The sequence below is a fragment of the Schistocerca piceifrons genome, chromosome 3, assembly GCF_021461385.2.
Source record: "Schistocerca piceifrons isolate TAMUIC-IGC-003096 chromosome 3, iqSchPice1.1, whole genome shotgun sequence".
Classification (NCBI taxonomy): domain Eukaryota; kingdom Metazoa; phylum Arthropoda; class Insecta; order Orthoptera; family Acrididae; genus Schistocerca; species Schistocerca piceifrons.
The window spans coordinates 725,914,790-725,931,454 of NC_060140.1; the positions used below are offsets into that span (position 1 = coordinate 725,914,790).

Consider the following 16,665-nt stretch of genomic DNA (forward strand, 5'->3'; position numbering starts at 1 on the left):
GAAAACAGGCGTAGGTCGAGGGAATTAGGTAAACAACGACCTTGATCTGTAAACGTGCGGTGGGGGCTTCCATAAATGACATAATTGGCTGCTATTTTATTAACAAATCTGTGGTTCCCAACGTACACTCTGCACATTTGGTAGACTTGTGGTACCTTCTCTCCTGACGGCGGAACAGTGGACTGATGAGAGAGTCTCTAATTACTCTTCGATCAAGTTCCACACATGTTACGACGTAAACGTTTTCTTCGAAGGCTCTTTATAGTTATTTCGAGGAAATTATTGTTACATAAAAAAGAACTCGGTGAGATAGTTCGACAGCCACGGACGCTAAAAGTAACTTGCATACGACAGAAAATGTGCAAACTGCCTGCTATACGCAAGCATGATATATTTACTCCGAAAACTATCACTGGTGCTTGTTAAAGGTACAGTTTTCAAGACTGTTTTAGGGCGCTCTATAACGAACAGTACAATGAGTGAATAGATTTGACATTAACGCAGACATGGAAGTCGACACTAAATATTCCAAGCACGCTCTTAGGGCTAAGCTAATATATCACATCTACAGTGATCTTCGTAACTCGTTAATATTGATGGGGTACTGAATCTCATATGCAAAATATTCACACACAGTTACGAGATGGGTCCTCGCGTGTCGACGTTTGCGTTGCTGGTGCTGCTGCTGGTGGCGGCTGGTGGCGCTCACCACAGGTCAAGCCACGCCACGAGGCACGGCGGTCGAGTCAGAGCGGCCCACAGGGCCGGCAAGGCGTCCCCAGTGGCGAGGAGCAAGGGCGCTTCCGAGGAGCCGCTGCTGGTCACCATCAAGGCCGCCAAAGAGCTCGAATTCGACTTTGGAGACGATGGGACATTGGAGAAAGAACTGATAGCCACCGGGTGTTACGACCCTAAAACGGTCGTTGGATACGACGTAACACGTAAGAATCCTAGCTAGAAATACATTTTTCATATTCCCTATTATTACATATTTGTTATCGCATGACGCTGATCATGTCAAGCAGGTGACGTAAATTCAGTATAATCAGTAGCTTTGCCGTCGTTATTCCTACAGAACGGAGCAAGATGAAGGTGATAAGAGAGTGACGATTGCCGGTGTGTGCCACAGTAGAATTAAGGAATGAAAATGATTACAGTTCATGTGAACAACTATAGAACGAGCGTCTTATAACAGCGACGTAAATTTTCGATTCACTAGTTTACTAGTTTGCTGCCAGATCATGTGAGGTGCGTTATTTAGGATATGATATACCGGGAGTGAGATAAGGCATGTATGTAGCGTGACATATCACTGTGTCACAACTGGAACCAGTGAACAGCTCTACGTATCCGTGTGTAACAATTTGTGGGAATATAAAACTAAATGAACACTTAAGCCCAGTTGTAAACAAAGTAGGCTGTAGACGTCTGTTCATTGGTCAGTTACCTGAAAAAGGGAGCCACTCGAGAAAGAAGAGTGCTTACAGAACTTCCGCTCGACCCCTCATAGACTGTTGCTCTAGTGTACCGCACCTGTCCCAAACAAGACGAAGAGATGGTGATGACCACATAAAATGAAAGGCATCTGGAATGCTCAAGGGTTTGTGTGAGTCACAGAAGAGCTCCATGAAGATGCCGAAAAACGAGATATGGAGAATGTTTGTAGACAGACGAAAGCTATCCACTGAATACCTGTTTATATTCAGGAAACAGTGTAAGTCTGTAATAAAGACATGTGTAATAGACCGCCATGTATCGGTCTCATAGGGACCGCTAGGACATACTCTAGTTCAATAGTCTTTCTGGGGATGTAACCGTATCATATTTTAGAAACTGCAAACATTTCGAAATGTGTTGTGGGCAATCTTCTTCGTTATTAACATGTGTGGCAGGTTCGGTATCTAGAAAGAATGTGCTCTAGTTTACACGAGGAAGATAACGATACAATAGCATAAAATATGCAAAAAGGAGGTAGTAGGAACTCATAGACAAAGAATAGTTCATCATGCTAGTTAAGATCAATGGTTGAAACTACTTCTACTGAAATATACAGTGCTACGATCATGCCATTCATTCTCACAGGAACTCGCATGATCTGACGAGAGTCATTATGGTACCAGTGACATGCATCGGATTCTTTTCTAGCGTAAGTGTGGAAAACGCTTTATCGACTGGAAATGCCTGTGAAGTTCTAAGGTTCTCGAATGCAAATATATTGCTCTGAAGACTTACGGGAAAAATATTTTCCGCGTGAACCAGCTTCATTGTTACAGAACATATTTACTTATAAATCTAATATAAATTTAACTAAACTCACGTTTGAAGCTGTTGTCACTTGTATTCAGGATCATTAAAGTGCCGAGTGAATCATTAGAATCAGCAACCTATATTATTTTATTGTAACATACTGAGATCTGAAATTACTCCCGATTAAAGAAATAGATGAAATGCATAATTATGGAAGTGTAATCAGATCATTGATTACAGACTACAGTGAAACGAATAAAACTGCTTGAAAAGTATTCCATCGTATTGTTGTATGTTGATGATGCAAATGTTTCTCGTTTCTAAATACACGCTTTTATTTGTTATCATTTCTGTGTAAATTGATTCAGACCGACACAGTAAGCCTAATTCATGTATGCCAAAGTGTAGGAGCCCTCAAGCAATGAGTTCACGACGTCATCTGGAGTTAGACGTGAAGGGAGAAGCACAAGCAGGTAGTAAGACGAAATTTCTTTAGCGAGTACTCTACTATGGGAAAATTCAGTATCGTATGGCGCCCTTATGATTATGCTGCTCTAGCAGTGAATATAAAGACTATTTAGATGTCCTATTATAAACCACAACATGAACTGCCTATGTTCGTCGTGTCGCAGTGGACGATCACCAGCGTAACCGCATATTCGTGACGACGCCTCTTGTCCGCCGTGGCATCCCGGTGACGCTGAGCACCATTCCCTATGACGGAGAGCATTGTCCGCGCCTGAAGCCCTACCCCAGCCTGGAAATCCACCGCACCACGGAGGACTCCATCACCGACTGCAACACCCAGCTGGTGGACGTCATCAGAACGACGGTGAGTCTCCTGTGGCAAGTACATTCGTATTCTGCACACACGTAGTATCTGTGCTAAACTATTCTTGGCTTGTTCATCCTTATCTCGCTCACTCTGTTCTTTTCCACCCTTCTCTATATTCTTCCTTCATTACCTTCTCTGACAGACTTATTATTTCCCCTTCTTCCAGAGAAAAAGAACTATTCCGTATTCAATAAGCGTTTCCAGTGCTTCTGCCCTCTCTTGTTAGAATTAATTCATTTTACAATAACGTTACAGTGTGGAAAATTTTTTTATGATAATATAGAAAATACTTCAATGATTATGATAATTATTGTAACTATTTTCTTTATGTTTATGTCTCATAATAAGATTGTGTGTCTCTCTAGTTATATACATATCGATATATCACCTCCAAGGAAATCTGGTTGTATTTAAAAAGATAAACAAGTGGTCAACCATTTCCTCGATAATGAAATAATCTTCAGGATGGCCCAATCTATTCGTTATTGCTTCACAGCTTCTGCTGTCGTGTATGATCTTGAACATTCTTTAGTACACTAACTTCCATTACTACAGAAATCAACTACTTCTTACTTTCCTCATTGCTTTATTTTGTATTTTACCTTAAACCGAACTTCGTTTTAAAATCTATCTCAACGTGAGAAGAGGTAGCATTCCTTTCAGAAATGTATAAAATTTTTTCTACCTCAGTTGCACTCAATACTTTATCAAAACTCTTCTTCGTCATTGTTTCTTCTCTCATTTTTATTACGGTTACTTAAATTGGAGACAGGAAACTTGATAAGCCATGAAGACTTACCAGCTGAGGACCATGTATACCAAGTTGCACAGTGAATAATCTTCTCCTCGGTACATTAATCCACGATTCTCGTACAGACATTTATCTTCGTCAGTTTCAGCTGTGTGATCTTTCACTGACCGTCTGTTTCAGAAAACATGGGCTGATGATGATACGCTATACGCCCTCGACAACGGTGCTTTGGACCTGATAACGAGTACCAAAAATGTGTGTCCACCCAAAATTGTCATCTTCAACCTGCGGACTGATGAGGTCACCAACTCCATAGTAATCCAGAACGCAGTCTGCAACTCATTTTACTCCTATTTGTGGGTGAGTATTTATTCGAAAAACAGTACATTTGTAAATAATCTTCGTTTTATGCCAGAGAATTTATTATAAAATTAAGATAGTTTTGCGACGCACTAATAATGTCCACTTGCTTTTACTCTTATTCTCCACTTCAATAATTACACACCTCATCCAGCCAAAACGTATTTTCCACGGGTTTCCTCTACTTCTCCCTTTAGATTTGTATCTAATGATTGTGAGAGGTAATCTTTAACTACACATTCTGCTGATGTTTTCATTTCATTAACGAATAAACCGCTGTTATTTCATTTCTAGTATCATTTTTCGTGATTATGACCATCCTAGTACATTCATTTACTGACCCATGACTCATTTTCGTTCAATATTGTAGGGACAGGCACGGTCTTATAAAATTTCAATCGCGTCTGTTTCCGTGTTTTGCTATTCAGGCACTTGTTTTCATTTCCACATTTATTTGACAGTGCTGCTACGTTCTTCTTCCCAGCGCCCATATTGTATGGAATGGATCCCTCATTCCAACAAAAATCGCAGTGCTGGTATTACAAAAACGGCTATATTTTATAAATTGAGCAGGAATTCCTTGTAAGCCCGAAGCTTTCTACTATGTTGTTGATTCGCTACTGCATTTTTGTCCACGGCCACCTAAAAGACTACGTAACTACAATCAACCTACTGGACGAGTACCAATCAGATTCCTATAAACACTGCAGCACGTCATTTGCCTTAATAAATGTAAGCAATGTCTTGAAGGTTGCCATGGATGTACAAGAGGCACCTATCATGTTCTTTTTAGACTTCGGTAAAATCTTTGATATCGTCGAATTCGATACTTTATTTGCCAAACTAAGTAGCATATATTTATAGGAGAGTGCAGTGCAATGTTTTCGCTCATACATTAAGTTTCTCCAGGAATGCATCATGTCTGGCACCATAAAGGTACAATGGAGGTAGATAGTATCAGGCATCCCTCAGGATTCGCTATGTCAAAGAAGTGTCATCACTTTTCTCCTAATGCAAATACCGCATGTACGCTGATGACCTACAACTGTATCTTCGTGAAAAGCCTATAATCCTGAAGAAGCTGTCGAAAATTTCAAAACCGACCTGTGTGCACTGACAAAATAGGCGCAAAATATAAGACTGAAGCTCAACCTATAGCAAAGCGTATAGGGTACTGGCTGCTCTTTCTTGGCTGTTTAGCTCGAAATATAAGGAATCCCTACCACCATTTACCCTAAATCGGACAAATGTCAACTTATATCCCCCAGCAAAGAGTCTAGGTGTAATGAAAGATGGAAATCTAAATTGGAATGAGCAATGTGCTAGAAGACGTTAGCATCTCTCCAGGCCTTACAAAAATATAAAAAGCTCTTCCCTTTTAACCTGAAAAAGAAACTTTTACGAACACTTATAGTTTCAGTTATTCATAACACCGATGTTATCCTACAAGATCATTCTCAGGAAAACTCATGGCACCTAGAACTGGTTATGAATGCCTGTGTGCGTTATATTTGTGATGCTCGACTCTTTGATCATATTTCGCCACCAGACACACAGCTATCCTGACTCCGTGTGGACAAGTGCAGATGTTTCCATATCCTCTGTCTTGTCGACGTCACTGTGCCTCATATCTCTCCTCCATCTTAATGCTCTTCTTTGAACAATATGGCAGAAGCACCTATTCCCATCAGCTCAAAATCCTTTTTATCCCACTCCATCGTCCAGCCATAATGTCGAAGTCCTTCTCATTAGTAGGAAACCAACTGTGGAATAAACTTCCGCGTTATTAAGTGATCTGAATAACGTCTCGAACTTCAGAAGACATTTAATGACGTAACTCTTAAAGCATCAATAATGATTCTCATTGTCTCTGCATGCAGTCGTCATCCTTCCTTATACATCCTTATTTCAACGTATCAGATTTCCGTAGTAGACTTAGCCAGTGTAGTCTCCTTACATTTCCGTTCCCCAGAACTTGCTACATCAGAAAATATCTGTTTGGTATATATGTCAATTATTTACATATATGCTTCTATTATTATTGTTATTATTGTAAATTTTATTACTATTATCATTATTAATGGCAGCAGCAGGAATAGTATTAGGTGAAACGTCAGCGATGCCTTCATTAATTTATAGCCAGTATTATTTACTCAAATTGTCATTAAAGACACTCAAACGTTTTTAATATTATTTCTCATATTAAAATTGTTATTTCTTAGGTAACTGTGAAATTATAAAAGGTACTTTAGAAGTGAAATGTTGGTCCGATTAAGAGATGCCTGATGTCCCTAATGAGATCAGGTTAAATAAATAAATAAACAAACAAATAAGTAAATATAGTGGCTACTCAGACCAGTTCTTCGACAGCTGACATGACTGTGATGGCTACTTTGGGAAATTTGGTCATATATTTCTGAATGATATGCTCTTCATAACAGTGATAAACTCCAATATCAAACACAGACGCAACGTTGTCTGTCTAAAGTTGTAGAGGATCATCCTTACAAGTTATAGAATTATAGGTCTCCCTTGTCCATTCTTACTTGTTTGTGCTGTTTCCCTAGTCTACAGCATACTCTGATATTATACGGAAACTCTGGAAAAATTGTTGGCATTCGAAAAGGCAGCAATACGAGTATTATTCCTTTCAGCATTTGGGTTAGTACAGAAACCAAGCAGCGTAGCTGTTTTACGCTTATTTACCGGACCAATCTAATCTTGGTTTTTATGATGCCTTTTATTTAAAAAAATTTAATAACCGAATCGTATACATTCTCTAGTTATGAGCACTTGGTGTATGTACTCGTCAGGTTGTTCGCAATTTGTAAAATCACTGTCGAGGTAGGAGGGTAAACAATGACAACACTTATGGGCCAACAAAAGGATTAAATGTGCAGGGCAAGAATCCACTCCAATGCTCAAGAAGCGAATATAGGTATGAAGTTGGGGGATGAGGAGCGGGCTAAAGATGGATTATTTCGTTTTTCTTACGTAAACTGTATTTGGCATGCAAAGTCAGTAACACTCGCCATAACTCACCAAAAGGCAGCGGTGTTACAGTTGTAGGAGCCGCCAACCGCAAGCGCTGACAGACACATTACTATCAAAGGTTATCCACAATACTTGATTAGACACTGATATAGAAATAAAAGGTAAACGTAGTTTTTGGGATTTTTGATTGTGGAATCACATGGTTTTATCAAAAAAGATTTGTGGGTATTTCTCTGTTATTTATATAGGTTGTTATGCCAGTCAACTGAGAGTTGTCTAACCTTAGCACTGTGGCTTTTCTGGAAGACGGATGAGCAGTGTGTTAAAGGACATACAGAGGCATGAGTTTGTGTTCAGGTGGACGCGTGCCCTGATGGTTGCCTGACGGCCTACAGCTCCGACACCAGAGGCAACGTACTGTCGGTGACGGACCTCACCACTGGAGCCTCCAAACACCTGCAGAGCCAGTACTTCCACCCCAAGCCCGGCTTCTTCTTCACGAAGGCGGGAGGTCCAGCCTACTATCTACCAGACGGAATCGATGGAGTGACCGCCGATGAGAGCTGCGATGGGAAACTCTACTTCCAGGCGTTCGCCAGCAACATCCAGGGCGTTGTCGACAAGCAGGTCATCCGAGATGCATGCGACGGGGATGTTTTGGACATCAAGACGCAGGTAACGTCACATGTTTTCCTCTGTCCCACACAGTATCTCAAACACATCCACATGGAGCGAATACTTTTGCTGATGCAATGCCCAGATTCTAGCATACATACACTTCTGTTTCTGCGAACCACAGTGAAATACATTTCTTCATTCAGTTTATCGGACTATTCCTACTGCAACCGGCTGTCGTCATACGCGTTTTGCACAAGTCTTTAGCTACGAAATTTGACGTAATAACTATGAGAAGGTTATTTAGTGAACGAAAGTACACCAACGCCTAGTTACAGGAAGCTGCCCACATTGTAGTTTAGTAAGGAAGTTAATTTTTCTTCATGTACAAGATGTGACCTTTAGCATTCCCAATCTTTTGGTGTGGGTAAGAGCATATTTGCATTGTGTTGAGTTTAAACCCCATTACGGCTGCGAGATTGTAAGAATTTCTGTTGTCCAAGGGAAAGCCACGGTGTTAATCGAGACTTTTAAAGAGAAATCCTTACAGGCGTATACGAGTAAGGACGTAATTTCTGCTCTGCATATACACCTTCAAATGAAGGTTCTCTAAATTTACAGAACGGTTGTTCTCGTATTTCTACCAGGATTCCCATTCTGTATTCCTAGCATTTCTGCTACACTCTAATGAGACCTACACCAAATGTTATGATCGCATCATGGCGTCTCTGAAATCTCGCTTGATGTCTGCTCTCAAGCTGGCTTCCTAACGACTCCCAAAGCAGGGACGTTACTCCAGATTTAGTCGCAGTAGGGTCTTGTGTGCGATTTACTTTACTAAAGCACTAAATTTCCGTAGAACTTTTCCAAAAACTTTGTCTTCCATCTGCCTCATCTAATACTGGAATAGCGTAATCGCCTCTACTCATACTGCTTCTTAGAATTAACACAGATGTGAACTGCTCTTGCCATTCACCACTAATCCTGTAATCAGATACTATCGCGTTATTCTTGTCTGTTATAGGCACTGAAAGACTGCCACTAGTTACACCAAGTGGGAATTTTGTCGAAGTGTTTCTACTATTAATTACAATCATCCAACGATCACGCTTGATGAGTACCAAGGCATCCTTTGTGTATAATCTTATAAAGTTGCTGATCCTTTCGTGTGCTTGAATCACATCCGAAGTTACTTGCTTTTCCATGGGACATTCACCGTCGTGTACTATGCACTGGATTCTGTTTCAGAATTATTCATTCAGTCAGTCATACATTTGAGAAAATATTCATTACGGTCATGGAGAATGTGGTGTAACCAAAAATGTCACGTACACTAGCGTTGCTTGGTATTACTAAAGAAATTACAAAGTATATGGAGCAAGTAAAACTTGTTTTGTTATGTGTTCGTAACTTCCTGATCGAGACTGGTGGATCTGTTTCAGGTTAATCTGCCGGGGGAAATATCAGGGCAGAGCGGAGCAATAGCGGTGGATCCAAAAGGACAGTTGCTATTCTTCCCCGTTCTAGATGAACTGGCTATCTACTGTTGGGATACGAGCAAGCCTCACGACCCAAAGAACTTTCGCTTGATCGTTCAAAATGATGAACATCTACAGTATATCAGCAGCATAAACGTAGACACCAAAACAGAAAGATTATATGTAACGAGCGATCGATTAACGTCTTATCTTTCAAACACCACCAACTGCTCTGAAGACAACTTCCAGATTTTGTATATTGACATAAAGAATATAGATTGTTAGTTCTATGTGTAACAGATTTTGCTTTGTGATTTCGTAGGAACTTGGCGCCTCGGCAAGATCCATCGGATGTAGTTACTACTGTATGATACCTTGAAAAGAATGAAATATAAAGAATGCAAAAATATAAGTCGAACTTGATTTAGTGACTAGAATAACGCAAATTAAAATTCAATAGTAAGTGAAAATTACAATCACTCGCGATAATCAGTTTCAATATTAACTCTTACAATTACACGTAAGGACACGTAAATTAAAATTGCAATAATTGTACATTTACGTTATTCTGATCTCTTCCATCACAAAGAAAGGAAGAAAAACAAGGATTTCTAGTTCTGTCGGCATCGGCTGTGTCCTTTTATAACGGCCGTCCCGTCATTTGCCTGAAGAAACTTTGGGAAATTACAGAAAATCAAAATATCGGTGGCAGGCTAAGGATCTGAAACGTTATCCTCGCGGATGGGAGCCTTTTGTGCTAAGCAAAGTAACTGGGACACTCAGAACGGCTGGTATCACACCTACGAAATAGGGGTAGCTTATTCTATTTGTCATAGATCATCGACGCGATATATGGCGATATGATGTTGAACTAGTAGGTTTACAACACATTTTATACTTTTTCAGTAGCGCGAACTGAACGTTTTACCCTAAGCCATTACATGTATTTCTTGTGAAACAGTTGTAACAAAAGAGGTAATCCTCTTTTCCCTTCCATACAACTAATGCCGCCGGGATAATGCACTTTTATAGAAGAAGTACTCAGAAGGAATAACATTAGCATATATGTAAAATTTGCTCTGAAAAATTTAGTACAACGTTTTTTTTTTAATTATCACATATTTTTGTGACTACATGTTGAATACAGTACTGTGATTAACTAACAGCCTTAGTGACGAGTGCGATAATGTTATTTCTTTTTGGTGTTGCACCTGTAGGTATTATTGAATTTTTTCAAATTTTGGTGAATTTCCTTTGACAAGATTCGCAAGGATATATGCACATGGTATCCTAAGATTCGCGAAAATGTATGGCAGTCTACTGTTTGTGAGAAGGTGTCTGAAAAAATATACGCTGTGGCAGCCTCCAGGAAGTGGAATGTGGTTCAGCATATCTGACTACTCGAATGCCGATAATAGGTCCCGGTGGGTCTACGTCTAGAGCTACACAAATACTCCACAAAAAGCCATCGCAAGCTGCGTGGCGGAGGGTACCCTGTACCACTATTAGACATTTCCTTTCTTGTTCCACTCGCAAATAGAAGGCGGAATATGCCTCCGTATGAGCCCTAATTTCTCGTATCTATTACTCGTGGTCCTTGCGGGCAACGTACGATATGTCGGCGGCGTGGAAATCGTGTGGCAGTCAGCATCAAATGACGGTTCTCTTAATTTTTTGAATAGTGTTTCTCGAAAAGAACGTCGCCTTCCCTCCAGTGATTACCATGTAAGTTTCCAAAGCATCTCCGTAACACGTAAGTGTTGTTCGGACCTACCGGCAATTAATGTAGCTACCGAACTCTACATCTCTTCGATGTCTTCCTTCAATCCGACCCGTTACGGATCCCAATCACTCGAGCAGTGCTCAAAACGTGCTATATGTGGACCCCTTTACAGGTGAACCACTCTTTCCTAAAATTCCCCAAATAAAACATATTGTATCATTCGCCTTCCTTATCATAGTTCTCACATGCTCATTCCATTTCATATCTCTTCGCGATAATTAAACGACTTCACTGTGTCAAGAATGACTCTAGCAATACTGTATCGGAACATTATAGGTTTGTTCTTCCTATTGATCTGCGTTAATTTACATTTTTCCACATTTAGAGGTAGTTTCCATTCATCACACCAGCTGGAAATTTTTTTTCAAGTCGTCTTTTATCTTCCTACAGTTATTCAACTTCGACACCTTACCGCACGTCACAACACCATCAGCAAACAACCGTAGATTGCTGCCCACCCTGTCCACCACCTCATTTATGTTTATTGCGAACAACAGCGGTCCTATCACACACTCCTGGGGGACTCCTGACAATACCCCTGTCTCTGATGAGCTCTCGCCTTCGTAGACTACATACTAGGTTCTATTATTATTATTATTATTATTATTAGTATATTTGAGCCACCCACATATTTGTGAACTTATTCTGTATCCTTCGGCAACAAGCTGCAGTGGGACACCGCTTTCCGGAAATATATACATAAGGAATCTACCTGTTGCAATTCATCCATAGTTCGCAGTGTATCATGTGAGAAAATGGCAAGCTGAGTTTCTCACGAGCGATACGAGTTGCGATAACAGAGTTGCCGTGTTACAACCTTGGAATTTCCAATTTTTATTTTTAATATATTCCGTTCTAATTTTTCACACGATTGGTTTTTTAGACTCAAAATTCCCACCCATTTCCATTCATTCATTAAAGATAAGCGAAATGCAGTACTATTGTAACGAAAAATGCATAGCTGATTGCAACTAAAGACGCTGAAGGGGTCTGTAGCACCTTTCAAATGTTTTTGATGTAGAGGTCAGTACTGTGCCTTACATACATTCGTAGAGTGAGATGAGAGTCTGAAGCGTCAGCACCATCACTGTGGTAAGCTGTTACGTCAAACGCGTGTCGTCTTACGCCTATTGCCCTCTTAAAACCATGATAATGTTAAACTTCAAAATTCACTAGATACAGAACGAGTTGAATTATTAAAACACAGTGAAGGATTCGCACCATCTCCATACACAACACTGTCCTGAAGAATACTATGCTTAGCAAGGAGAACAATGATTTGAAAAGGTTAAATTTTAACTGAGAATTTCAGTGAACAACCGAACAGCTTAACCAACTCATATCTTAATACATGACTCAGGGAAGTTGGGTGGTCTTTGTCTCAGTCCTAAGAAAATTAACTAGCTGATAATAGGTTTCTAACAAATTGGTCTCAAAATGATTCTCTTCATATATAATGACATTATTCAAAATGTTTACACTCTTCATTTTCCAATATGTACATCATACTCATCCTTGTTGTCGTTTACAATAAGTCTTTTTAATCTAACACATACAATCACAAGTCAACACAGTGATACTGAATACGTCCGTCACCTACAACACATTAAATAAAAAAGTATCCGGCTGAACAAAGGCAAAGACTGTGCCACAACAAGACCAAAGATTGCTTAACAGTAACTTTCTCTATGTCTGACGTGCATATCGATAGCTTACCAAAATCGGAATGACACGCTCACCTAACATATCCTCTACTTTCTCTGAGTTGAATTTTGTACTACGGTCATTTCAGAGAGGAATAAGATGAGGACAAAATTCTAAACGTTAAGGATAGGATCATACAAAATACAAATGCAAAGAGAAAAATCACTGTAGAAGAATACGTGTTAAAGAACAATAAATGAAAAGGTATTTACAAATTCAATAACATGTGAATGATTTAAAGAACAGAATTCACCACACTTGGTTATTATGTTTCATGATGTCTATGAGAAAGTTTTGCACAGAGCTATTTTTATAATTTGTACATTTTGTACTGCAGTAAGTAATATTGCTGATCTACAATGTTTTTGTAGCACAAGAAAGTAGGCTAGTGTCTATATCACACTTCTGAAGAATAACACATATGAAAGTAGCAATTCACACGAAGAACGTAGGTAGACGAGTGTCCTTGTCACAAACGATCAAACATTCTTTACTTCACTGGAATAATGTCACCGTTCTGGGACCTCGTGTGGAAACAGTGGGACTGAGGACAGTTCTTAACTGACAACCCCACACATGCACAAACAGTAAAATATATGTGGCAGGATCTGCCTGAAGGTGACTAGATGTTGATAACTCCAAAGCCATCTTGTAGTAACGAAGAATTCCTTATAAAAATCTGTTACAGCTTGCCTCTGTGAAGTATGCAACTTTTGGCACAGGATATTTCAGTGTGTAATCAATAGGCATATACATTCCTGGAAATGGAAAAAAGAACACATTGACACCGGTGTGTCAGACCCACCATACTTGCTCCGGACACTGCGAGAGGGCTGTACAAGCAATGATCACACGCACGGCACAGCGGACACACCAGGAACCGCGGTGTTGGCCGTCGAATGGCGCTAGCTGCGCAGCATTTGTGCACCGCCGCCGTCAGTGTCAGCCAGTTTGCCGTGGCATACGGAGCTCCATCGCAGTCTTTAACACTGGTAGCATGCCGCGACAGCGTGGACGTGAACCGTATGTGCAGTTGACGGACTTTGAGCGAGGGCGTATAGTGGGCATGCGAGAGGCCGGGTGGACGTACCGCCGAATTGCTCAACACGTGGGACGTGAGGTCTCCACAGTACATCAATGTTGTCGCCAGTGGTCGGCGGAAGGTGCACGTGCCCGTCGACCTGGGACCGGACCGCAGCGACGCACGGATACACGCCAAGACCGTAGGATCCCACGCAGTGCCGTAGGGGACCGCACCGCCACTTCCCAGCAAATTAGGGACACTGTTGCTCCTGGGGTATCGGCGAGGACCATTCGCAACCGTCTCCATGAAGCTGGGCTACGGTCCCGCACACCGTTAGGCCGTCTTCCGCTCACGCCCCAACATCGTGCAGCCCGCCTCCAGTGGTGTCGCGACAGGCGTGAATGGAGGGACGAATGGAGACGTGTCGTCTTCAGCGATGAGAGTCACTTCTGCCTTGGTGCCAATGATGGTCGTATGCGTGTTTGGCGCCGTGCAGGTGAGCGCCACAATCAGGACTGCATACGACCGAGGCACACAGGGCCAACACCCGGCATCATGGTGTGGGGAGCGATCTCCTACACTGGCCGTGCACCACTGGTGATCGTCGAGGGGACACTGAATAGTGCACGGTACATCCAAACCGTCATCGAACCCATCGTTCTACCATTCCTAGATCGGCAAGGGAACTTGCTGTTCCAACAGGACAATGCACGTCCGCATGTATCCCGTGCCACCCAACGTGCTCTAGAAGGTGTAAGTCAACTACCCTGGCCAGCAAGATCTCTGGATCTGTCCCCCATTGTGCATGTTTGGGACTGGATGAAGCGTCGTCTCACGCGGTCTGCACGTCCAGCACGAACGCTGGTCCAACTGAGGCGCCAGGTGGAAATGGCATGGCAAGCCGTTCCACAGGACTACATCCAGCATCTCTACGATCGTCTCCATGGGAGAATAGCAGCCTGCATTGCTGCGAAAGGTGGATATACACTGTACTAGTGCCGACATTGTGCATGCTCTGTTGCCTGTGTCTATGTGCCTGTGGTTCTGTCAGTGTGATCATGTGATGTATCTGACCCCAGGAATGTGTCAATAAAGTTTCCCCTTCCTGGGACAATGAATTCACGTTGTTCTTATTTTAATTTCCAGGAGTGTATCTTCTGTCCTGGAAAGTCTCTGTCATATGTGGTGATTGGTCAGTCAGTTACATTTTGTTACATTATTGTTATGATATCGTTTCATTCTTATGTAAAGTTTATGTGTCAGGCAAAGAAACTCCTGATTCATTCTACAGAAATCAGTAGAAGTTACGCTTGGGGTGCATGTAGCTACAGGAATAACTGTGTTGTATCAAATGATGTTACCTTCATTCACTATTGTTATCTAGCCACACCTTTTACGATTATAAACACGAACTGCATCAACATGGCATAAAATTCAATATTAAAAGCCGGTCCCAAGCCCGGTTGAAAAAGGAGGAGAGGGAGGAGTAACACCTCATAAAAAACCTTGTTTCACCTGGCCCGGGTGATAGCACCTCGTGAGAGCCCCTTGCCAGGGACACGGTGAAGACCTCAACGGCAGTGAAGGCAGAAATGAAGATCATCGGTACGGCGGAACTGACGGAAGAGGCAACCTTGCTTTTTGGGATACTATAAAAGCTATCGTCCAAGGTTACTTGGACAAAGGGCACGACGGTTCCACAGGTTAGTGGCGGTAACCCTACAGCGTCTGTTCCACATGTTAGTGGCGGCTGATCTATAAAACTCAGAGGTGGAACTCTGAGCTTAACCAGACCGAAATCTCAATTTCAGTCACAAACTCAGTCCAATTAAATCAACATGGATACAGCAACTTCAAAGACAAATTACCCCAGTGGGTCAAATCCCACGGTTGAAAAACCGCAAGTGGTCTATTCGGATTCTGGGGAGACCACAGAAGTGTGCATGGAGGTAAATCGGAGTACCTCAAAACCCCGTAATAAGTAAATCAAACCAATATCTAGAATTTGGCTAATGACATTTAATGTAAATTCTCTCTTAAAAATGGGAAAACTAAAAAACATCCTGGACAAATCGAGAGAACGTAAAATCAAAATTATTGCATTTCAGGAATCACGATATACAGATGAAAATCCTTTTGATTCGGAAGGATACAGGATCTACAAAGGAAAACCTGGAAAACGAGCCTTAGCAAATTGTCCACAATTTGGAACTGGATTTATAGTAGATACATCAATACTTGATTCAGTCGCAACTTTCAAATCTTACTCGGGTCGGCTCTCCACGATGACAATAAAATCAGTTAATAAGATATACACCCTGATCAACGGACATGCACCAACTAACATCACTAACAAAAACAAAATAGAAGAAATAGAAGAATTCTGGAACCAATTGGATAATATTCTCCAAAAAATCCCAAATAAGCATGTCAAAATCCTTATGGGCGATTTCAATGTACAAATCGATAAAGAAAAGAAATATCGATATTGGGTAGGTAAATGGTCAGGGCATACACAGACAAACCGGAATGGCATGCGACTCATTGAAATCTGCAACAACCATGACCTTTTTTTCAAATCAACATTTTTCAAGAAAAGAGCCTCGAAAACGAAAACTTGGATCTCACCTAATCCATTACTAGGTGAATATTAGTTGCATCATGTAATGATCTCCCGCGTATATACAGTAGAAATCATGAAACTTAAAGTCCTTAATGGACTAGACCTAGATTCCGACCATTACCCAACAAAATTCTCCCTAGATGTCATTCCAGAAAAAAGAAAATTCACTAAGAAATCTCCACACCGTAAATATGATGTACAAAAGATAAATGGCAATGAACAATTTACAAAAGAAACGCAAAATTTAAAAC

At 41.1% G+C, this 16,665-nt stretch overlaps 1 protein-coding gene across 1 annotated transcript in view; it reads left to right on the forward strand.

Moving 5' to 3' along the window:
- Positions 1-643: 643 nt before the first annotated feature.
- The window catches only part of LOC124789001 (protein yellow-like), a 67,953-nt gene continuing 51,931 nt past the window's right edge, over positions 644-16,665 (forward strand). Inside the window, exons 1-5 of the mRNA XM_047256288.1 lie at positions 644-941; positions 2,880-3,079; positions 4,014-4,193; positions 7,545-7,862; positions 9,245-9,417. Of these exons, the coding sequence (XP_047112244.1) occupies positions 644-941; positions 2,880-3,079; positions 4,014-4,193; positions 7,545-7,862; positions 9,245-9,417 (1,169 nt within the window). The remainder of the gene's footprint in view (positions 942-2,879; positions 3,080-4,013; positions 4,194-7,544; positions 7,863-9,244; positions 9,418-16,665) is intronic.